The sequence below is a fragment of the Argentina anserina genome, chromosome 4 (genome assembly GCF_933775445.1).
Source record: "Argentina anserina chromosome 4, drPotAnse1.1, whole genome shotgun sequence".
NCBI lineage: Eukaryota > Viridiplantae > Streptophyta > Magnoliopsida > Rosales > Rosaceae > Argentina > Argentina anserina.
The window spans coordinates 20,024,768-20,049,664 of NC_065875.1; the positions used below are offsets into that span (position 1 = coordinate 20,024,768).

At 39.0% G+C, this 24,897-nt stretch overlaps 3 protein-coding genes and 1 pseudogene across 3 annotated transcripts; 3 read left to right on the forward strand and 1 right to left on the reverse strand.

The window, feature by feature from the left end:
• The first annotated feature begins 9,781 nt into the window (after positions 1-9,781).
• On the forward strand, positions 9,782-10,955 carry LOC126791402 (uncharacterized). Its single transcript, XM_050517852.1, has one exon. The coding sequence runs from the start codon at positions 9,898-9,900 to the stop codon at positions 10,696-10,698; it is 801 nt and encodes a 266-aa protein (XP_050373809.1). The 5' UTR covers positions 9,782-9,897; the 3' UTR covers positions 10,699-10,955.
• A 1,048-nt stretch (positions 10,956-12,003) lies between these two features.
• On the forward strand, positions 12,004-13,200 carry LOC126792352 (protein pleiotropic regulatory locus 1-like; annotated as a pseudogene).
• A 3,516-nt stretch (positions 13,201-16,716) lies between these two features.
• On the forward strand, positions 16,717-18,759 carry LOC126791809 (protein LAZY 1-like). The gene is made up of 4 exons (XM_050518297.1): positions 16,717-16,786; positions 17,129-17,883; positions 18,264-18,555; positions 18,740-18,759. Exons 1-4 carry the CDS (start codon positions 16,717-16,719, stop codon positions 18,757-18,759), a joined length of 1,137 nt encoding a protein of 378 aa, XP_050374254.1.
• Positions 18,760-19,750: 991 nt separating this feature from the next.
• LOC126790249 (sphingosine-1-phosphate lyase) lies at positions 19,751-24,897 on the reverse strand. The gene is made up of 15 exons (XM_050516418.1): positions 24,523-24,897; positions 24,410-24,455; positions 23,925-24,076; positions 23,617-23,676; positions 22,876-23,100; positions 22,645-22,786; positions 22,433-22,483; positions 22,252-22,343; positions 21,504-21,630; positions 21,348-21,363; positions 20,811-20,918; positions 20,660-20,714; positions 20,413-20,559; positions 20,113-20,191; positions 19,751-20,000 (listed from the first exon to the last, which is right to left on the reverse strand). Exons 1-15 carry the CDS (start codon positions 24,723-24,725, stop codon positions 19,878-19,880), a joined length of 1,626 nt encoding a protein of 541 aa, XP_050372375.1. The 5' UTR covers positions 24,726-24,897; the 3' UTR covers positions 19,751-19,877.

Here is a 24,897-nt window from a genome sequence, read left to right on the forward strand (position 1 = left end):
TGATCATTTTAATTATTACAATTTCCTTGAATATATATATATATATATAAATGTTGCTTTTTTTATTCTCAACCTCTTTGTTGTTTCCACATGGCGTATTATGCATGCTTTCATTCTTCTTCCTATCATCAGTTCTTCTAGCCAATGCAAAGTGCATTACTGTACAAGTTTATAACAAATATTGCACGCTTGCACATCCACCACGGGTATGTCATGAAGGTTATCGCGTTCCAACCCCTACTCTAGCAACTCGTGTAATATTATCCTCCTCCTAACCTCCTCATGCTGATTCAACAGTGGCCAATCGCATTCTTCTTCTCCACACTGCAATACCAAATGCCTTATTAATTAGCAGGGGTTCTAATCTCATATATCAAATGAGTAAATCATCTACCGTCTCACCCTTATATGTCAGGGACCTTCTAACGGATTTCCCACTTCTTACCTTCATCACAACAATAATAGTTAGAGACAAATACATTATGAAAATGAAATAAAGTTATGACTGGTAAACGTACTATAAACATCAATCACCAAGCAATGAATGATGCTGCCCTTCACCTTAGTTACAGTCATCATGCACAACCATCTTCTTGCGTTTTCCTAAGGAAAGTGAACGAGAGTTTGAAGTTTAATTCTAAGATGAGAACCTATCGAGAGGTTTGAGAAAGAGAAATGTTGGTGGGGATCGGAAGTGAGGGAGAGAAAGGAAAAGAAGTGGTTAAGTAGTGGGGAGATTTTGATTTAAAAAGGAAAGTAATAGGGGGAGGTTTTAGGGAGAAGTTATTTTTTTTTAAATGGCGCAGAGAGAGAGAGAGAGAGAGAGAGAGAGAGAGAGAGAGAGAGAGAGAGAGAGAGAGAGAGAGAGAGAGAGAGAGAGAGAGAGAGAGAGAGAGAGAGAGAAGAGAGAGAGGAGAGAGAGAGAGAGAGGAGAGAGAGAGAGAGAGAGAGTGTGTGTAAAAACGAATTCAAATTAATGTATTTCGATTAAAGATGAATAAACTTGAAGACTTAGCTGATTAAATGTATTAATTCATGCCCGGAAACAAAAACTTACTTTATCAAATGTATTAATAACATCAAGTAATGGCAAATTGTTAGTCTTTACTAATAAATTTAGTAACTATGTCATGTGACCACTTTTAGTTGAATAAAAAACTCATATTGAAAATAACTACTTATTTTTTCAACGACTATCTGACTAAATATGATCTAAAATGCTTTTTATTACTATATTCCGACCAAATAGAATATTATCGAAAATAACACCTTTTTTTCTGAAGCCACATAAATCTCGTCGGTAGAAAATGGTTGGAATTTTTGGCGCCAATTTTTTTATTAATTTCCAACGACTATCCGACCAAACAGAGGCTAATAAAACATGCTTCTTTTTTCTGACGACTTTCTGACCAAACAAAATATCATCGAAAAATGTGTTTTTTTTTTCTCCGACAACTTTCCAACCAAACATAAATCTAGTTGAATTTATTTATTTCTGACCAAATTACCGACGAATTGCTAACTCGTCAGAAATAAAATCCGACCAAAAATTGACTTCTGACGGAGAAGTGTATATGGTCGGAAATACCAATATTACCGACCAAAAAAAGCCATTATTACCGACCAAAAAAATCATTAGTCGAAAATCCGTGGTCGGAAAAGGGTGTTATTGTTGTAGTGAGATAACTTTGTATGCAGATTGAGAAAGTCTTTGTATAGTCTTAAACAGTCTCCTCGTGCCATAAGGAAAATTGGCTACAAGCAGAGTAATTCAGACTATACATTATTTCTCAGACACCAACAAGGGAATGTAACAGCCTCAATTATATATGTTGACGATATGGTAGTTATTAGTAATGATACTATTGAGGTGGATAGATTAGAGAAGCAGCTAGCCACATAGTTTGAGATGAAGGACCTAGGTACACTCAAGTACTTCTTAGGCATTGAGGTAGCTCGGGGAAGTGATGGTATCTATCTGTGTCAGAAGAAGTACATCCTTGATCTACTAACAGAGACATGTATGTTAGATTGCACTCCAATTGATACTCCCATTGAGCAGAACCATCGGTTAGTAGAGTACCCAGATCAAGTGCCCACTGACAAACCTCGTTACCAGAGACTAGTTGGACGCTTGATTTGTTTGTCACATACCAGACCAGATGTTGCCTATGCAGTAAGTGTAGTGAGTCAGTTCATGCATAATCCCAGTATGGATCACATGGATGCTGTTGTGAGGATTTTGAGGTACTTGAAGTCAGCTCCAGGGAGATGAGTAATGTTTTCGAATCACAACAATATCCTTAAGGTTTGTGGCTTCACAGATGCAGACTGGGCTGAAAATATTACAGATCGGAGGTCCACATCAGGGTACTTTACCTTTGTTGGGGGTAATCTTGTTACGTGGAGGAGTAAGAAACAAAAAGTGATAGCTCGATCTAGTGCTGAAGCAGAATACAGAAGTATGGCTCAAGGAGTGTGCGATCTGTTATGGCTTCGGAACTTGCTACAAGATTTAGGTGTTAAGCCAAAGTGTGATATACAGTTGTACTGTGACAACAAGGCAGCTATTGATATTTCATAGAATCTTGTGTAACGTGATCGTACAAAGCATGTGGAGGTTGATCATCACTTTATAAAGAAGAAGCTAGACGCTAAGATCATTTGTTTTCCGTTTGTTCCTGTAACGACCCCAAAATTTCGAGCTTAAAAACTCAAAATTTTAAAGTCGTTAAACACAAAATAATCTCAAATAAATCGAAATCATTAAAGTGTAACAGCGGATCAATTCTGAGTTCTCAAAACAACTCAGACAACCAATTATTACAACCCAAATTTATAATCCATACATAAAATGGAAATGTAATAATCCTCACAAATCTCACAAATAAATTCACTCAAATTCTCACACAAATCCACGCCAGAAATCTCACCACAACAGGGTACGAACGACTTCGAATCTCCGGAGTCGTCACTCAATCTCCGCTAATCAGTACCTGCGGAATTATCCCCTACACCATTGAATTGGTGCACCGGGATTGTAAACACAAACCCGGTAAGCTTATAGCTCGTATGAGTAAAATCACAATACAGTTCGCATATCAATATATACGAAAGATCACAAAACAACAAATATAAATGCCCTCATGAGTCAATAGTCAGCCCATCTGGTTGACCCAAAGAAATATGAAATAAAACGCTCATGAGGAAATTAAGTAACCCTTCTGGTTACCCAATGCATTTATAATACGGGTACCAAGAACGCTGGTACACATCTGTTACCCCTCTCGTAATACACCGTTGATATTGGATAGCCACCCGCTACCCAACATCCAAAATAAACTGAGTACCCATGAGCAGATAACCACCCGTTACCTCACATGCAGTACTAAGGCAGACAGACTAGAGCTCTAACTGTATCGTAACTTTCGCCCGGCCAAAGGCTAGGTTCCGACTTGCCAAACACGTACAATAATCTCACATCATATTGTACCAAATCACGTCCGAAGACAAATCAACATTTTAACAATCTCAATGTTAAAATCACGTACAATAATCACTCATCATATTGTACGTTTTAAAACTTTCACGATATCACCATAATAAAAATCATAACAGTATATTATATAGCAAACTATATATATTCGTATTTATTTACCATTTATACAATATATACATAGTCCACTATATCCTATACATGTCATATTTCATAAATACCTGAAGAATTACGTACAATATTCTCACATCATATTGTACCATTTAAATCACATACTCATGCACAATTTTCCGTCACCGAAATGACTATTGTTAATGAATTAATAACAGTACGTAATTTAATGAACTATATATATATATGTACTTATTACCATTATACTGTATATATGTAGTCCACTAAATTATATGCATGTTGTAATTCATTTGATAAACACACTTGCAAAAATGTTGAATCACCACGAGGGTAGATTCGTAATTCAGTGAGATTTTACTCACCTTATCAACTCGAGCGTAATTCCACAGTTCCCAATGATAAATCTTTTCCTCAATTAAACGATCACCTTGAAAAGATAAGAAGAGAATTTAGAATCGTTTCGTAAACCTTTAAATGCCGAAACAGTAATAATCGGTTACTGTTCAGCAATTTTCGGTTTTACGAAATTACTGTTCAGTGTTACTGTTCACTGTTACTATTCACGGTTACTGTACAAATATACGATTAATACATATTTCTGTACGTATAAATATTAATACGTATTTTGTACGTATAAATATTAATACGTATTTCTGTACGTATAAATATTAATACGTATTTCTGTACGTATAAATATTATATACGTATTTTCTGTACGTATACGTACTATTTAAATGTAAATACAATCTCAGTAAATAAAATTTACTAATTACCTTTACAAATTACTTTTTACATTTACTGAAAGTAATTTATATTTACATTTACCGAAGGTAAAATTTAATTACATTTACCGTAGTAAATAAAAATTACATTTACATTTACCGTACACAGTAAATTACCAAAATACCCTTCTGTCAGAATTGTTCACACCGCCGCACGTGGCGGCGCGTGTGGCACACGCGCCACCTCCGGCGGGCCGCGCGTGGGGCCCACGCGCCTAGGCTAACCACGGCGCGTATCACGCCACCGCTACCTCAAATCTCTCCCCCTTCCCTCATCCGGCCTCCCCACGGCTTCACACCGCCTTTAAGCCACCCCATACGCTCACACGCGCCGCTCACGGCGGCGGTAAGCCTTCTCTTTCAAAACTTCTCCAATCCCCCTCCGATCTCCACACATCCATCCTAAAATCATCACACAACATCAATATCATCAATCCTTACCTTGATTGCACGACGGAGCCCTTGAATCGACGATGGTGAAGCTTGAGGTGTCGGCGGAAGAGATCGAGCAGTGGTGGAGGTAGGCGGCGACTCGAGGCTTAGTCCTTGACGCGGGGTTCCAGGGATGAGGAGGGGTGGTGGCGAGCTTGCCTCGAGCACGTCGTCGGTGTGGAAGCACGGCGATGAGCTCCCCGAGCTTCAAGGTGGCGAGTCGCGGCTCGTCGCGTCCAGGGGTGACTGGGGGTGGTCGAGCGACGCCTTTGGGGTGGGTGGTGAGTCTCACGGCAGCCGGTGAGGCTAGATCGCCGGTGGCAGTGAGGGAGAGAGAGAGAGACTCGGGAGAGCGAGAGGGAGAAAGGGAAAGGGAGGCGGGGTGAGAGAGGGACGAAAGGGTTTCCAATTATGGAAACCCTAGCTGAAATCATTTCCTTTTATACCCCCTCCCAAAATCGGAAACTAACTTCCGTCGTTAGTAACTTTTACGTACGTCGTCCGATTAGGACGCGTCACATATCCACGAACTCGTATCGACGAGCTCTACAACTTTCGTGAAGGAAGTTTTCACAACCGATCGACGGAATAAAAGTCGATATAAACGTTACGGAAATGTAACGTTTTTCAATTTAAACGTTCCGAGAACGTTTTCGTTTCTCGTTTACTAACGTCGCAACCCAACACATTCATTCTAATTAAAATTCAAAATTTTATAGAATTCAAATCAAACTAACATTGTTTGAAATCTAGGGTTATTACAGTTCCTACAGAAGAGCAACTTGCGGATATGCTCACAAAAGAAATGTCTAAGAAGGTCTTTTATGACTCACTTAACAAGTTGGGCATGGTTGATGTGTATGCGCCGACTTGAGGAAGAATGTTAGCGTGAGTAATGGAGGGACAGATGGAGAGACAACTTTGTGAGATGTGTGAACCATATTACTCATGGTGGTAGAACAGCTAGGATGCATTGTTAGACATAGTGTTACAACAATGCAATTATGCAAGCTTATTTTTTATAAATAGCTAGTCTTAGCTTTGTATCAAATACTCAATATCAATACAAATCTCAATACTCAACTTTAAGTAATATAATAAGTAACTAAATCGATTAAATGCATATCTAGCGTACCTTAGAAGTATCTTTTCAATGTTCAAACTCAAATTAGAAGTATCTAGGTGCATTTGAAATGTATACCAGACATGAAATACTGTTTGAAATGTCTCCCACCCAAAAGAAAGACCAAGTTAAGTTTACCATTAGTAACTTAACAGGAACTAAATGCAATATACAATCTCTATGACCTAAATTCAGGATAGATTGGCCACTATTGGTCATTTTTTTATACTGTCGAATGGTCTAAAACTGCAAAGTGATAAAAAAAAAAACAAGAATTTCACGACAGTCAAACATAAAAAAGTACATGAACCGTACCTTTTCAGTTAAGACCGGTGCTCCACTAATTACTGTTGTCTCATCATATGTAGCTTCACTGCCTTTGCCCTCCTATACGGAATTTACAAAATTAAATTATCTGAACAGAAAAAAAAAAAATTTCTCATCATAGATAGTTCCTTGGTGCTTGTAGCTTCAAATGGCCTCACCCGAGTGATACCAAATTGGTTGTGGATGAAAACCTATTTTACCTCCTTGTTGTGGATGAAGACAAGGGCTTTTAACTGAGCGTTGCGTTGTAACTATGTCCCAGAACACAATCCAAGATCTGGAAACATGAAATTTGTAGCATCAGCAATTAGATCTCAAACAAATAGTATCAGAGGTATGAATTTAAGAAAAACTTAAGGTTTCAAGTATTCATTAAAGGATTCAAAGCATATACCTTTCCAATTGGTTAGCAAATAGTCATCAAAATTCGAACAAAATTGAAACCTACAGCAAGTATATCTACTGCATATTGCTTGTGGGATAATCTGGTAGCACAAAAGCAACCACCAAACAAAAAATCAAATTGCAGTTTACCCCAATCACATAAACAATGCCAAACTCACCTCTCCGAAATACAGCACAAACGTCTAGACAGATTCATAGCAACAGTGACTAAAAAGCTTGTCCAAACATATCGGAAGAGCCAGCCTGCAGATATTGCAAATTGAAACAGTTCAAATATACACATCTTAAAAAATCAGATAACAAGCAATTTGATCAGCAGAGACAATGCAAATGATCAAACTACTCATTTGCATAGGTCCGGGAAGCAGCTGAAAAATCCCGGAAGTATAACCGCTGCAACAGAAATAACCGAAAACCCGACAACCACCAAAGCACAAAACTTTATCTAATGTCTGATTAATTCACAGCACAATTAAGGAATCGAGACAAGACAATGGAGCGAACAGAACCGAACCTGTTTGTTATTTCTCGCTCCGCAGAAGAATCTCGAGAATCATTATTCCGGCGAAGAGGACGAAGAAGCAGGAGAACCCGGCGTATAGAACCCAACATCGCCCGAGTGTCGACCCGAGTGCTGTAGTGGCATTCCCCAAACGAAGTCTTGTAATCAAATGCACAGTTGTTTTCTGCATCCCTTGGGATATCTAGTCATGTAACAAATATATGCCTGCAATCTAATCAATAAGAAAATGTGTCTCATTGTTACAAACCCGTAGTTTCAAGTTCGAGCGAGATGTCTTGACTCTCGAACACGAGCAAACGCTCCACCAGTCAGGCAATCACCGATGAAAGTTGTTCATACATTTTGGTATATCAAATACTAACATAGAGTATAGTTCTGCATGCATGGATCATAAATCGTCCACATAGAACATAATTCCACGTAAACTATAGTCCGCATCATAAATCAATTCTAATCAAACTGATTGACAAGTCATTTTCCAACATTTCAACAATCAAAATGTACGTCGAGATGTTATGAAGAATACAGTATGCATGTACACTCCATTTTACTTCAGAAAAGATCATTAATCTCTAACATTCCGATTCAATTACCCACCAACTCCACCATAGTAACAAACGTGCCCTAAACAATACCAATGATGATAATTAATGTCTCAAATTTATCCCAGGGATAATAGAACATAGAATGCAGAAGATACAGGTGCTTGTGTTTTCGTTCTCCTGAAATAGTGAACCAAAATAAATGAACGGATAAGATACGGAGAGAATCCAACCCTAACCCACCTCACCTGAGTCACCTCACACTCAATTGAGGCCTCCCACAGTCCTTTTGGTCGGTTGACAAGTTGTCCTTATCCTTACCAGCGAGTATGAAAATGACTACTTTGTCCACTAAAGTAACGGCAGTCCCAGACTCCCAGGTGCTAGCTCTGCGGCTCTGATACAAACTATACAGGTGCATCGCAGTCACGATTGGGTAAATATCAAATCATTGCCCTCAGCTCTACTCTCTGCAGATGTGTTGCTCCCCGCGCGCTAGGAAATGAGGTGGAGAGTGGAATTCAACTAAGCATTCAAAACTTTATGTTAATGTTCATATATCAATCATTTACAATGATAATGACACATGTTGAATGTGTTTTGAAGCTTTACACCTCAAGCTTTGTTCAAGTGTAATTCATATTCTTTTCTTCTGCAATTACCTATCATACGTACACAAATAATATGTCATTCAATTCATATGTTCTTTCATTAAATCGATTTAAGTCATTGCTAAGTCTTCTGTTAACATCTTTAAATACTTTATATTATCAAAGTAGGGATCACTCATTCACTCATCACTTAGATGCGGGTGTTATAAACAAATTCAGTTGCTTTATTTGTCATGCACAATTTCAATTAAGCTATTAACAGCTTGTTTGCTATTTTTTTATATTTAATATACATATGCATCAGTTTTCACTCATCAACGTTGATTCTTAATTTTCATAATTAGACAAACAAAACAATTTATCTTAATCTCTAAATTTGAAGAGGTCATAAGACATAAACTAAGAGCAAGTGCACCACAAGAGATTTTACTCCTTAATTAGCCCAAAATTACTCCACCACGCGTTTTATTTCCCGACCAAAACCATGATCAACTAACTTCACTGGCAACTTTCCCCTCTTAATCCAATCTACCAATATAGAGTTTTGCCCACTTTTAACCCTCCAATTTCGTTTCTCTATTTTCCTTTTTTTTTCTTCTGAGATCGAATAGTCTCTCTCGTCTTCATATTCTTCTGTTTTGTGAAGAACTAAAGATGATATTTTCACTTTTCTTTCTTACTTCTCAATACCGTCTGCAATAATGAACAACCCATATTGATATAATCCACCTTTTAGTAAACTAATTGAGTATAATACTCATATAAGACTTTATTATTGAATATGCGATTTATATGACTCATGAAAAAGAATTAAAATGAAAATATCACCCAAATAAAACTTATTGTTAGAGTTGCCGTTAATTGAGCAAACTGAACAGATAGGAAGAAAAAACGATTCTTTTGCCTGTGTTTTGCGTGCAGTGCATTTGGTCTAACCTAGTTTCATATCAGACAGACTACTTTAAAACCATAATAAAACTAGAGATTTAATAATAAAACCAGAACCCATGAAGCCCTTCCAATAGTGTCAGGTTAAAGCATGCTTTGATTAACATTAATTTCACACCGCCACAGAGCCTTAGATATTCAAATCATTTGGATTCACTTCTCACTAATATACTAAACAAAAAACGCATAATATCCCCAAATACAAGACTCTTGTCCACCTCCTGCCGAACACGCAAGGGCCTATCCGTAATCTCCCCCCAACCACAACACAACGCGCCCTCACGCGCGCCTAGCCTTAACCTGAAAATACAAAGGAACGGCGACCGCTTTCTGCTACTGTTCTCTCTCTCTCTCTCTCTCTCTTTTGACAGCCTTTGTTTCTCGCTTCCCAAGCAAAATAAAATTAAAATTAAAATAAAACCAAAACCCTACCACTGTTCACCTCTCTCTCTCTCTCTCTCTCTCTCATATTTCACCACAGAAGGAAAAGCTGCACCCTTTCCCAATCCCCTCTCAGACCTCTCAACTAGTCCCCCCAAAGAAGCAGCCGCTACCAAACCGCCACCACTCTCAGCCATGAAGATAAAGAACAAAGGCAAAGTTCACCCCTCTCCTTCTTCTTCTTCTTCTTCCGATGGAGTTGTTCTCTCTGTTCTTCAGCTTCTCCCGGCTGCTATTCTAGCCCTGGCCTCGGTTCTCTCCCTCGACGACCGCGAGGTCCTGGCTTACATGATCACCCGCTCCATGAAAACCTCACCCGCTTCCTTCTCAAACTCAAACACCCAAGACTCCAAGAAACGAGCTTCGAAGAAACAACCAAGTAACAGCAAGACAGAAACTAATAAAGGCAACAACTACAACAACCACCACCAGTTCGACTGCGAGTGCTTCGACTGCTACAGAAGCTACTGGTTCCGCTGGGACTCCTCCCCCAACCGCGAGCTCATCCACCAGGCCATTGAGGCCTTCGAGGATCACCTGGCCCACGGCGAGAAGTCCAACAAGAAGACCGCCGGGAGAGGCAAGCGGCGGGATAAGATCGGCCGCCGCGAGGCCCAGAAACCAGCTGACAGTTGCACCAAAGATGAAGTCTTTGTTGTTGCGGCGGAGGAGGAGGAGGTTGTCGTCAATGTGGGAGTGAGCTCAGCTCCCGAGGTGGTGTTGCCGCCTCTTTGCGAGGTGGTTGCGGTGGAGAAAGTTGAGGAGGTGGAAGAGGAAGTCGGGGAGGTTAAGGTGGAGGCGACGGCGGAGGAGGTGGCGTTGAGTGTACGCGCCGCGGCGGTGAGTAACCACAAGGGTCTGGTTAGGAAAGTACTTCCGGACGTGTTGGGGCTATTCAATTCTCGTTTGTGGAGTCTTTGGAGTCCGAATGCGTAGGAGAAAAAAAAAACAAGGTAAAAAATGGGAATTATCTTTTCTTTTACTTTTGGAGCCTCTGAAAAAAAGAGAGGGAGGAAGTATTATATTTTTGGTGGGTAGGTTAATTTTGGTGCTCGAAATATATAGTTATGTGACTTATGTCCATGTCTCCCTCACTCCCACTCAATGAAAATGTTCATTATTTCTGCTGTAAATTAGTAGTAATTTTTGCGAAATTTGGTTGAGTATTATAAGTAGGAGAAGAAATGGGCATGGTGATTTTTGGGTTCTTTGAGTTATTTTATTGGGTTCTCCTTTGTTGAATGTCAAACGGATGCGAATTTCTATGCGTTATTTTTTCTTTGTTTTGATTCCAGCCGAAAGGAGTCGTTTGATGTAATAATTCTCATCTCTCAATTTATGTCTTCCCTGAGGAATGCCTATTATGGGTTAGGTACCCTACGTTCGTCTGACACCTTAACCCTGCGAAAACCCCTAACTACCCTTTCTTTCCCACCAGCAAGCACCTTATTTTCAGGGCTGAAAGTGATTTTTCAGAACTATACCTTATTTTTGGTTTGGCAGTTTTCATGAAATTGGAGTGGTCTAGGAGAAGTTTAGATCAACTCATTAAATGGGACACCATAGATGGGGTACACTATGGAGTGCCATTTTTGCATGATTGTGGATCGCTATCTAAAGTTTGTACACCCAAAGGCAAAAAAAAGAATGGGTAGAGAGGCTAGATTGTCTGGTAGCATTTTGTTAGTTTTGTGAGAGACAAAGGATGGGTATGATGGGGATCAGATGCAGATAAATGGGGGAGGGTCCAATGGCATACAAAAACAACTAGCTGCTGCTACATTATTCACAAGGGGAGGAGATGAGTGCTGGACCACAAATAGTAAAGTTGGTGTTGTTTTTAATCACATCACTCTTTTGTACTGGAATTTGATGCATTGCTGTTCAAAATTCAACAATGGTATGATGGGACTGGTGGCCATAGATATGGGTGTAGGTAATGCAAAGGCGTTTGAAGCTTTGTGACTGAGATTGTGGAACTACAAAACTAGAGAGCTGTAAATATATGTTGTCCCAAGGGACTCCATTACCAATTCGCTTTCGCTTGGAGCTGCATGGGTCAAGAGATGAGATTCTGAGACTACTATTAAGGGGTGGTAGCAGAAAGTAGTACTATTAAGATATCTATCGTGGCATTCAATTTCTTAACCTCGAGAAGCTGGGACTTTTTTGCTTGGAGGAGCTTATTGCTGCCAGGAGATTCCGACTTCGAAAAGTAATGAAAGAGGATTTATATTCCTAATGAGAGAAAAACTGGTGAAACCAAAAAGAACAAGGGAAAGCCCTAATCCGGGTTCAACTTGGATTGCAGTCACCGCTTATGGAGTTTGGTTTCTTCTATATAAGCATGAAAGTGTAAAGGAGCGAATTGGTCTTAAATCCCTAGCATTGAGTTCATCAAGGTAAGCTAATTCTATAATGGAAACAATTCATCCCAATAGGTTCCCTCGTCCAGTTTGGCATCATCCATGGAAGATGTATAGGGTCATTAGTGGCCACTTGGGATCTGTAGGATCGATTGCTTTCAACCCAAGTAACGATTTCTTTTGCACCGGCGCTGCAGATCGCACAATCAAGATATGGGATGTAGCAACCGGAATGCTACAGCATACGCTGACAGGACATATTGGCCAAATTCGAGGCCTTGCCATTAGCAGCAAGCACACCTATATGTTCTCTGCTGGCGATGACAAAGAAGTTAAATGTTGGGACCTTACACAGAACATGGTCATTCGTTCATATCCTGGTCATCTTAGTGGTGTTTACTGCTTGGCTACTCATCCAACTCTTGATATTGTACTCACCGGTGGACGTGATTCAGTATGCAGGGTTTGGGATATTCGTACTCAGAAGCATGTTCAGGCATTCATGGGGCACGACAGCACAGTTTGCTCGGTTTTCACTAGGCCAACCGATCCCCAAGTTGTCACTGGCTCGCACGACGCTACGATCAAGTTCTGGGACCTTAGAGGTGGCAAAGCAATCTCAACTCTCACACACCATAAGAAATCGGTGCGCGCAATGGTGCCGCATCCTAAGAATCATCGTTGTTTTACGTCTGCATCAGTGGACAACATTAAGAAGTTCAGCCTTCCAAGAGGGGAATTTTTACACAACATGCAAGCTCAGCAGAAGACCATAGTTAACTCAATGGCGGTCAATAAGGAGGGAGTTTTGGCCACCGGAGGTGACAATGGGAGTTTGTGGTTTTGGGATTGGGAGAGTGGCCACAGTTTTCAGCAATCACCAACAATTGCACAACCAGGTTCACTGAATAGTGAAGCCGGAATTTGTTCTCTTTCTTATGATGTCACCGGCACAAGGCTTGTTACTTGTGGAGTTGACAAGACGATCAAAATGTGGAAGCAAGACGAAAACGCTACACCAGAAACTCATCCTCTCAACTTCAATCTGCCTAAAGATATCCGGCGTTTTTAGCTTTGATCCTCCACACTGTTGCTCTGTGTAATGCCATGTACTAGAGTTCCATGACCATTAACATAGTGATATTTATTCGTTAGAATTCATGTAGCTGGTTGCTATGAGATAGGTTTGCCGCTTGTTAGTATTCATGAACTATAGATATATTTCAAAGACGTGCCTAAATTCCTTCTAAGTGCTAGAAAATTATGAAATCATAGGGACATTTATAAACTTTTTCTTTGAGAACCATTCGAGGTCATCCTGGAAGGGTTTGGTTAATTACTGCTTACTAGTGGTGTTTCATGCACTAAGTTTACTTTTCCTCAAGGCGAAAACTTATGAAAATCCCATGAAACTTTGCATAGACAGACATAAATTTCATCACTGTTTCATTTTGGGTTTCTTGCTATTTGGAAGAAGCATTTTCTTTTGGCAATATCTTTTTCATAGAAGTATAGAACACAATTAAACAGCAAAACCAACCTGCTTTCGGCTATGCCTTGTGGCAACATAAGGCCTTTTATTCTGAATCCAGAAAGGGTAAAAAGGAAGGGACAAACCATCACATGGGATATAACTCATATAAGAGAATTGAAGAATTAGAAATAGGAGAGGAAAACCTGGAAGGGTTTAGGGGTTCATATGGTTTTCGGAAGACACATTATTTTATGTGCGAGAAAATGAACAAAAGTGTACATATAAAAATTATTTTCATTATTCAATATCTTCTCGTGAGTTCCTCTTCTGCTTTGGTTGATCTCACTTTTTGAAATCATTCCATGGCAATAATAATCGTGGTTGTTTAGTATGCCGATTCTTGGTTGTTGAAGTCTATTTTTAAGTATCAAGATTCAAGAAGGTATTGGCTTGTCAAGGTCTCTATCTCTATGTAGTACTGGTAGTTATCCTGGCAAATCAAATAGATGCCTACACTTAACCAAGCAGAAGCATATTGCCCTTAAATATCAGTGATTGCTAGTAAGGAATTGTCAGATCAGATCGATTTGGCTTGAATGAGAGGCCTGAGAGCCATAGAGGTTTACAATCACTCGCTTTCGACCAGACTATAGGAACTTAAATCAAAACAGCAGTGAAGCGCCTAGACAAACAGGTTAGAACAAAGGCCATGCCCATAACAGGATGTATATTCATATAATTCATGCAAGTGATCACACTCAGAGTGAGACTTTTGGTAGCCACTTTGTAGATAAATCATTGAAAAGGGTGAAGTGGTTGTGTACCTTTCTTTCCAGTGTCTCCTTGAGGGTTGGTTTCCCTCATGATAGAATGAAGAGACTTGTCCACCAGTTTGTATTTTAGTTTCATGTTGGCTTCCCCATAGGAGAGAGAAGAAATCCTTCACTTGGGACCCTAAGCTTTCCAATATGATCTTGTGTAAACATGGATGCCCAAACTATATTTTCCACAGCATCTCTTATTTGATAATCAGGGACCAGCTGCAGACAGATAATACAATAGGAAATTGACATCTGCTGCAACTGGAGGTAATGATATATCATATTTCACCTGCTCAAGTAATACCTCATATATCTAATAGACTAATTAATAACCATATACAACCCTCATATATCTAATATTTAACCTGCAGGTTTAATAAGTGCTAGTTTAACCCTAGTTATTGATAAATCAGTGTAATACTGTGATATGCATTAGTGTCAACTGTAACCAGAAAGCGATTACACGGGGTATGTCTCCTGCTATTCACTAAATCTAATCAACGTGTGGAGTGGAATCTCAACATAGCATGTAGATGGATATAAAACACAAGGAGCCTGCCAATGTAGCAGTACTGCAATTATTTTGATTAATATCTACTCCAGAGCATTTCACACTTTTCTCAATCAATCTGCACTCATTCAAGAGCATAGTTGATGAAACTTCTGAAGATAAGTTTATCAGCACTTGTTTGATCATGTTACCACAGTCCAGACTCCAGAGAAAGCCGTAAGAGAAGAAACTGATCCACAATTTTAAATTCTCTGTATTTGAAGTTTCAACTTGTTCAATGCATCAAATTAAGGTACTTGAGTAAGCTTTGTCCATTATTAAGTGTCTTTCTTCTGAATGCTCATTCATCAAGGATACATCAGTTACTATTGCCTTTGTCTCCAAGTCTATAAACGTTTCTTCTCCTTACTCGCATTATGGAGATGCTGATGGGGATTGTCCAGGACCAAAGTCCCCCGTTCCACGTGGCTTTACTGTCGAAAACACACTTAAGATGATAATGATAGAGGAAACTAGCAAGTACACCAACATGGATGGCTTATAAGTGGGAGGATCTGGCAACCTAACAGCCTCATGGAAAAACAGTCAGAATTACTCGGGTGACAAAACTTGATCCTAGGAATGTATTTATCTTCTCCAGAGTTTATGTAAGATGCTGGCAAACAGTAGCATTCTACAAAAACACCAAAAATTACCTGCAACTTATCTATAATGCTGGCTAGCTATCAAACAGGAAACATGATATTAGTTGAAGTTGTGGATCAGACCTGCAATTTGTACTCATTTCATCAAGCTGTCATAAGTTGATTTTCTTCACAGGTCAAGCAGATACAAATTGACTGCAATCAGCAAAAACAAGAAACAAAGGAATTTTTTTAAATCAATTATAAGGATATCACAATGGTCCTGGATCATTACTTCAATCTTCCTTAAGTTAGCAACTACTGCAGCTGAGATGGGCTACCTAACATAATAGAGAATTATAGTTTTTGTATCACAAGATCAACTTGATTGTCAAGCATAAATTGATTGTTAAATTATATGTTTGCTCCATTGGGATCCGACAAAATATTTCCAATAGTCCTTTCCATTCAGTATGGAACCTTCACAACAAACACCAGGTAAATTACTAACATAGTAGACATGATTAGAAAAAAAATATTAACTTCATTATCCTCTGGAGAGAGAGTGCACGGGCATGAACATGTTAAAGCATGGAAAAACCGATTGAATTCATGCACACCTGACAAACACAGTATCTTAAAACAGGACGTGCACATTGCCACCCTAAACACCATATTCAGATGTATGTGCAAAACTAGTACTATACGATGATAAAAGAAATAACCATTTCTGCTCAAATGTCTACAGAACTTATATAACAATTTCACACATGTACCTCTGTGCAATGACTAAGATGGGATACGGGACCCCCAGTCCCCCATGACATTTTTGGCCACTTGGTTTGAACTTGACAGGCCATAGCCATCCGAAGTTTGTATCTATCTCTGTGGATCCCTCTGTCCACCTTCCTTGTGAGCACTTGAGTCTTTCAGATAGTATTTGACATCTTATTCATAAATATTCATAAATATTAGACTACCGAGGGAAAGAAGAGCTTCTGTCACACTCTCTTAGCAAAAAGAATTGGATCAAAGCTCGAGTTTTATTGAGGACGATCACAAGATGAAGGTATGGAAAATACTCCAGTCCCTTGATATATATCCTTGAAACACCTTAAACTGTTTCAAATAATGTATAAGTTGATATTATTGCATGCCTATGCTGCAGTTACTAGGATGGATGCATCGAAAGTTTCGTCAGAATAGCGGGGAACCTGTTTTCCTAATTGGTAAGCTGTGTTTTGTGACCTGCATCTTTCTTCTGTGCGTTCCTCTTAACCAGAACAAATGGCCATCAACATGAGAAAAGAACCTGAGGCATAAAAACAATGTGCATGCATGCATTTACTGGAAGGTCATACAATAGATGCACTTATGTGGCTAAAACATGTAGGCTGAAGTTTGCTAGTACAACCAGAATGGCAAGACAATAAAACTTCCACAACCCTAATAAGAAATAGTCCAAGCAAGAATTTTGTAAATGACAGTACAGAATGTACAGCTTAGAATCATGACATAAGGTTCCTTACATTTCTTTTTTGTGTCAGAGCGTTCTTGTGCTTGTCTTGCAGGGCAGCCATCACTTGATGATCAACAATACTATCCAAAGGCCAATTATGGCACCAAACCCTTTAAGCAAGGCCAGAGAGACCATCAGCTTCGAAATTCTTTTGCTGGTCTAGACTCAGCTAAGGTGGATCAAGAAGATTACTATGAAGAGGAAGCCTCTGCTGCAGCATCTGAGCTCTTCCACGGCTTTCTTGCGATTGGTACCTTTGGCTCAGACCAAGTCATCACCGAGCCATCAACACCAACAATGGCCATGTCTGTGGAGAATATAACTGAAAAAGAGACTGAGGCCACTGAGAATGAACTAAAGCTCATAAATGATGAGTTGGAGAAGGTGCTCATAGCTGAAGCAAGGGATGAAATCAGCAATGCTTCATCTGGAAGGAACAGCCATGTTAGCAACGGAAGAAGTAGTCATGGCAGCACCATTACACTAAGCGGTAAGATGCTAGAAGTCCCAGAAAGCAATGGGATTAATGGAACTACAGTCTGTCCACTCCAGGGTTATCTTTTTGGCTCAGCATATGAGTTGTCAGAAAAAACAACAGTACCAAAGAAGGAGCAGAGGACATCTCTTGGTGAGCTGTTTCAGAAGAGTAAATTAATCGAAGAGAAGGAGAAGCGAGCAGATCAGAAAGAAGCTGATAAGTCTTCAATGAAAAAGAAGCTCATTAAAAAAGTGCTTCACATGAATGCTTCTTCTCGGAGCTCTGCAGCAGCTAATGATGCTGGTTCAGCAGAAACAAAACTGAATAAGGTAGCTCTAATCCAATGAAACCCCTCCCTACTGAAAACTACTTCTTTCTGGATTATATATATTGGTCATCATGAAACACAGAGAATTGAGCTTTAAGAATATTGGAAACAATAATGGTAATTGACTGAATGAGTAACATTTTAGTGCTCTTTGATAGGAACATTAATAGAAAGTAACTACCATGATATATAGTTATGCACAGCCCCCTTAGAATGACTCAAATTTTGCAATACGAGTAGTCGAGTACCTATAGACAATGGTTTTAGAATACTTGCTGTTAAAGTTGTTGCATTAGACATTTCCTATATTATGTGCATGTGTTGACGTTACACGCCTCAAAAGAGGCAATGTAAACTGAAATAATGTGGTGTTGAATGTAGATCCTTCAGATGTTCCACAGAAAAGTCCATCCAGAAAACTCAACTGCTGGGGAAAAATCTGGAAAGTATCAAAAGAGGGAAAAGAAAAAGAGAATGAGCAGTGATGGGATCTGCAACCATGGACAGCAGGTCCTCCCAGATGATCAAGACATCATGTTATACCCTGAACAAGTCTTTTCATCAAACCAGCGCATGCGACGCTACAAGAGCCAATCTAACCCGCCCCAGTTTGCACTTGGTGGCCTTGATTCAAATGGGAACAAGGAGCAGTGGATCAAAACTGATGCAGACTGTAAGTAAACTATGCACTTTATATAACTATACACCATGGGACAGTAAATGGTAGACTGTCATAATAACAAAAATCACACAAATCAGTATAAAATTGGATTGTATATCTCTACCCTAAGTCCCTAACTATGACTCTAAATGTTGCCTATGGTTTCTCAATCCTATTTCTGTTGCGTTTGATGTAGACTTAGTCCTGGAGCTGTAAGAGGGCTGAAAGCAAGATGGATTATCGGAATTGTCACGCCTGATTTTTATCAGTGGATTCATATATTACTACTGTTTGTTAGTCATTGTAATAATGATCAAAGAGCAGGAGTGGAACCAGATAAATAAAAGAAGTCCTCTTATATATTTGGTGAATGTAAAATATAAGATCATGTACTTGTGCTATTGATCACGGCGTATGAAACTTTTGTAATCGGAACTAAATCATTACCAGATGCTTGTAATAAACATGTAATGCAATTTGTGAACTGCTTTGTTCAAACCCCCAAATTCCGGTAAATACTTACGAGACTCATGAATCATGATGATGCTCCATCTCCTTTCCCTGCAACGGGAAGACACCGCCGCTTTGCAAAAGGGCCGAGTTTTTATCAGTTAAAATTACTCACACTCGAACAATCTCAGCAGGAGGAGAACCTACGCAAGATGCTCCTTCATCTTTCTTGGCCTGGCCTCATATATAAATTCCTCTTTTTAAGCCTCCCGATCTTCATGACTCACAATTAGATCACATTTTATTCTTTGGTTTCATGTTTTTACATTGAAATAATAAAAGCTATTACCTCAACCACAATACTGATGCCCATAACATTCTTGGTGTCAGTAATAATGCTAAATCTGATATATGGACTGCACAACCGGGTAATCTATAGACAAAATTGATCTTAGAAACTCTCAGGTTGGGCAAGTGACTGAAAAAGAGTGATCAAAAGGAAGCAGCTGGGTCATTTTTTCCCAAGGAAATTCGATGATCAGTTGTCAGTTGCCACATGATCAAAACTAATCGACTCTTTTCTACACATTCAGAGATAACAGTCATTTTCATCTGTGATTTTTGCTTTGTCCAAGCGCAACAAATGTTGTAACTACTAGTATTTGTAGAAACACTTTTCGAAACACTTGTTGGTGATGGGCAAACACTCTGGATTTGGCAAATGAATCCTCACATTGTATACAAGGAACAATTACAGACTGTATGACACTTTCTGAACTCATTTTACTTGTAATGGTTTTCTTGTACATGTTTCTTATAACTTTACCAATAAATCTCACAGAACACAAGTATAATACTGAAATAATTCCAATTTGAAAGCACCACTAGCATGTACCGTCCATGTAATTTACCAGCAATTCCTGGACCATACCTCTATCCGGCATCCTCCCTGCAGCACCATAAATGGGAGCGAGCCCTCCGCTTATGGGACCTGGATTTTCTTTGACCTGGAAAATGTGAGGGTTAAAATAAGGATTAAAGACTTAAATGGCATTTGTGATGTGATCAAATGGTAAAGATGGTTTAACTTTATATAAAGGTGGAGCAAGAATCACTTACAATTTTCACAGATTCCCTTAGATCGCTTAGAAAGTCTTGGAGAATAGGCACATGTTGAAGTGTCATACATATATGAATACTGATACAAGAATATCAAAGAAAAGAAATGATTTCAGGATTGATTCGTGAATTGGTTGATGAGCTAAATCATGACTACGTCAAAAGACCCCATATATGACAGACGGAGTGAGTTAACAATCCACCCGTCATTGCTCATTTTTTGGATGCATGCTAAAAGAGAGGTTATTTCCACAAATCATGACATGGTGCTCGTGTGTTTCATGCATAAACAGAACCTACCTGTTAGGTCTTTGCAATGCATTCAAGTGCCAGCCTTTAGATGACATGATATCATTGACCTCAAATATATCAACAACATTAGATCCAAATGCCACAACTGTCATGTCTGGCCTTCCAATGATGAACAACTCAGAAATTTCCTCTATCCTGCAACAAAGCGGCCATATTTTTAGTGGAAGAATACCCCTGCTTGCTATCAGCAAATCAAAGACAAATAACTTTACAAATGAGACGGGTAAAATAATACCCTTTCTGAAGTCTTTTTGATACTTCCATGATAGACCTTGTGTTTTCCAAGTATCCTACAGATTGGTGAAACAAAATAAAACGGAATCATTCACCTGGCAAGGACTTAATGAAATTTTCAAATAAGAAGAACCTTTAACCATGTTTCTTACCTTCCTCCCCCAAAGCCATCATAGCTGCCCAAGCCCCAGCTATTAGGCTCCCAGGTCTACTTCCAGCCATGGTTGGAGATACATACAGCCCTCCTGACCACTCCGTAACTGCAAGATGGACACAGAAGACCATAAGCACAAATTTCAAAAGTGCCCATTGTATCAAAATCCATAACTTGATTCAGCAATGATTAAACACACTATCCCGCTTATACACCATTGTCTTTTCTCTTTAGCAAACTAGGATCAATGAAAACATCCAATGTCCACTACTTTTGCATGTGATAAGCTTCTATCATGAGGCGAGTAGTAAATAATCCAAATAATCCAGCATGTTACAGCTGAAGCTATTACAAAGGTTTGTTGCTCCCCCATTATCCATAACTATTATCTAGTCATCTATTTGATGCCATTAGTAAACACACGACTAGTGTCCATGTCAAACTTTGGCTTTTCAACGGAAGCATAATAATTTTTTTTAAAATTGAAAATACTCAATTTTGTTGCTGGATATTGCTTGCTCGTACAAAAACTTACCAGCCACAAATTGATGCTGATGGAAGATAGAAAGTCATACAAACCCAGCATTCCAATGAACCAATATGACATGAAAAGGAAAGCATATCAGGGAGGTTCTAATCAAATGTAAATCAATGTTAGTATCTTCAATTCGGAACAGCATAAATAGATAACCTTTCTAATTTCATGGTTTCTGTACAGAACTATGCTTGTTCCTTTCGGAGCCAACCCATATTTATGCACATCAGCTGATATTGATGTCACTCCTTTAACTGAAAAATCAAATGGTGGAATTGGATACCTGCGAAAGGTGAATAAATAAAAGATAAGAAAGTAATTCGTGTCTCGTAGATACATGCCATGTATAATTGGGAGAACAAGAAATCAACTGAACTTGCAGAACAATCAATAAAAGCCTGGGCTACTCTAATATTGGGATTTGTAGGTCATAAAATGATGTGCACAAGTCGCTTACAGATTATGCAGTCAAATATATATAAACAAATTCTCGATATCAACTGCAGCTCTGAATACTTCTAATGACAAGGAAAGAAAAGACAGATCATACACTCTCTCACCTATGAAGCTAAACAGAACAAACACTAAATTTAAGCATGGGCCAGCCATACATGATACACATTAGAGTAGCTGTAAATTGTGTAGCCCAGCGAACTAACTACCATGATCATGAGCATAACTAAATTCTAGCCCATCCTCTAGAGTACAACACAGAAAATGTTACGTGAATAAGTCCATATAGTTCCAAATTTTCAACATTAACTTAACTACTGCTCTCCACCTATTAATACCACTGGTTTTTTGAAAGCTTCCATACATTAACATTAGTCATTTACAAGCATATTAAGGCCAACAACAAAGACATCAGTCAAAACCATCAAAAAGTAAATCAAACCAGACATACCCAAGCTTTTGAGCAAAAGGTAGAACAAATCCCCCAAGACAAAGGTCAACATGGAGACAGATATCATAACTAGAAGCTAATTGACCCAGCTCCTGCAAAAGAAATTCCCATTGTTGTCATGTAAGATCATATTCTGTTGTCAACATGTTTCTCACACTTCCTCCAGGAAATAATTAAATACCTCAATAGGATCAACAATACCATGAGGAAAACCAGGTGCAGATCCAACAATCTACAGCATCAACAAATCCAGGTTAATTTAACTGGTAAACAAAAATGCAGAATTTTTTTTTTTCTTTCAGGTCAAATCAGATTACAGAGTTCAACTACAGTACACATCCATTATATAAAGGGTGCATACAAAAGACAAAGGAATGATATAATCATACATACCAAAACGGTGTTTCGATTGATGAATTTTCTGATGGCGCTGACATCTGCTTGGAACTCTTTATCTACAGGGACACGCCAGAGCTTGATGTTAAAATATTGTGCAGCCTTGTCGTATGCTGAATGAGCAGATTCAGGTATTATCCTAAGCTTGGAAATAAAATGAGTTATATAAACATCTCTAACATGCATGCTAGACCAGTAAATAAGAAGTATAACTGGAATTTAACATACATTTCAGGATTTCTAATCCCCTTCCTAGCTTTCATATAATCACGTGATGTTTTCACAGCTAGTAATATACTTTCAGTTCCTCCCGATGTCATGTTTCCACATATTTGTCCTCCAGAGGACTTTGTTTTACTTCCAAGCATTGCAGCTGTCATAGCAACCACTTCTGCTTCAAACCGTACGACACTCTGGAATACATCCATATGTAATGGATTGGTATGTGCAAACCTGATAACCAAATCAAGCCACATTAGCCAAATATACATGTGAAGAGGGAAGAGTCGGAAGATTGAGAGAGGAACGACTTTTATTAGATATAGAAAATGTTGCAGCCCTAGCTATGAAGCAAATGCAGTGTAAGACATGTTCTTTACACACATAATCATAACAGTATCATAATAAACAAAGAACCCTATTGATTAAGAATCCAAAGAAGTAGATTTGAAAAGCCTGAGCAAGTTCAACTACTTATACCAAGGATCCGTTATATCATAAGGGATTTGTTTTTTTATTAATTCCATTGGATCAAAAACAAACCTTATAAGCCAAATCACAAGTGACAAGTGTAAAAGTGAATCAAGACTTGGAACCCTAAAGTGTTTATCCCCGAATTACATCTGGTATTTCTTTTTCTACAACCAAGTTCTAAGCAGTATGTGTATAGCTGTTAAGACTAATAACAGTAGAGGGCCACTCACAACAAGTTGCATGTATTGTAGATGTAAAAAAAAAAATCGTACTTACATTGAGCAAGCCTCATTAATAAGAGAAAAATGTCCTTCAAATTCACTTCCACCAATATATCTGGATTCAAAAACAAAGCTCAATCAAAGAAGGATACATAAACAGATAACTATGTATAGTGAAGGTGTTACACTTGAGCATGACACAGACACACCAAACCCTCAAATGCCTTTGATTGTACTAACAAATAAATGTCTAAAATTACTTGACCCACAGTGATTCAGTGATATCTGTATCAGCCCCACAATTGAAATTCCGCTTGGTTATGTATGAATGGAATTTTGCTAAAGAAAATTTACGAAACATACACTGTACCAGAGCATTTGCCTTGCCAAGCCACATCTTTTCTCTTCTCCTCTTTCATCTGGTCCAAAACTCCCACTCCCAACCCTGCGCCGGGCAATTCACTTCTCCAACTCTCTCTTTTAGAATTACCCCCAGACTGTAACTTATCCACCACCTGCTTGCCCAACAACAACAACAACAACACGCCCACCAAATCAACAGAATGTCATTTTCTCCATGACATTAAAAAAAAAAAAAAAACTCATCTCCCCCAATTAAATCCCCTTCTGGTATTCAAAAACAGTATCAAAATCTGCACTTGCATTCTGTAAAAAATAAAAAAAAACTAAAGCCTAAGGGGCCCAATTCAGCAACCTTGTTACTGAAATATTAAATTCAAGAGATGCACAACTCGCTGGGGCTGCATTTAAAGCTCATCTATACATTAGAATCAATCAATCAAACAAACAAACAAAAACAAAATGCCGCGAAAACTTTCAAAGGTCACCTTTTGCTTCTCAGCGTCTATGTACTTCTTCACTCCCGGAACCAGCCTGCAATTCATTTCACAAAATCAGCATAACAAATTCGAGAAGCAATCTGAAGCTTAAAGCTTATTACTTGATGAAGCCCATGAAGAGCGCAAGCAGAGTGGCCTTGACTCCCTTCTCCTGCACACCGCTGATCACCGACTGAAGCGTCGACGCGACCACTAGGGCGATCAGCGGCGCCGAAACCAGAACCAGCGGCTCGTAGCGGTGTAGAAACGAATTCGCCGAAGCTCGAGCGTCGAGCAGGAAGGACTTGGCTGAAGAAGATTCCATCCGAGCGTCGCGGTCACCGCTGGATGAGATGAATGGTGAGAAGGAGTTTGTGGTTGCGTACAAGTAATGGGGTTGCGTAGCTGAAGAAAGCTTGTGATTGTAATTTGGGATAATATGGCGGAGGGGTTTAGGGTGAGGTGTCAGGGAGTGTGAACGGAGAAAGAGATAGAGA

What these genes read in the sequence shown, in the direction of transcription:
- LOC126791402 (XM_050517852.1), top strand. Translation starts at nt 9,898, where the DNA reads ATGAAGATAAAGAACAAAGGCAAAGTTCACCCCTCTCCTTCTTCTTCT.
- LOC126791809 (XM_050518297.1), top strand. Translation starts at nt 16,717, where the DNA reads ATGCTGCAGTTACTAGGATGGATGCATCGAAAGTTTCGTCAGAATAGC. An exon ending in GGAACCTGTTTTCCTAATTG is followed by an intron (nt 16,787 to 17,128) that starts GTAAGCTGTGTT and finishes CTTGTCTTGCAG; the next exon opens with GGCAGCCATCACTTGATGAT. An exon ending in GATCAAAACTGATGCAGACT is followed by an intron (nt 18,556 to 18,739) that starts GTAAGTAAACTA and finishes CGTTTGATGTAG; the next exon opens with ACTTAGTCCTGGAGCTGTAA.
- LOC126790249 (XM_050516418.1), bottom strand. Translation starts at nt 24,725, where the DNA reads ATGGAATCTTCTTCAGCCAAGTCCTTCCTGCTCGACGCTCGAGCTTCG. An exon ending in GGGATTAGAAATCCTGAAAT is followed by an intron (nt 22,787 to 22,875) that starts GTATGTTAAATT and finishes TTCCAAGCTTAG; the next exon opens with GATAATACCTGAATCTGCTC. An exon ending in GCATTGCAAAGACCTAACAG is followed by an intron (nt 20,192 to 20,412) that starts GTAGGTTCTGTT and finishes TTCTTGTATCAG; the next exon opens with TATTCATATATGTATGACAC.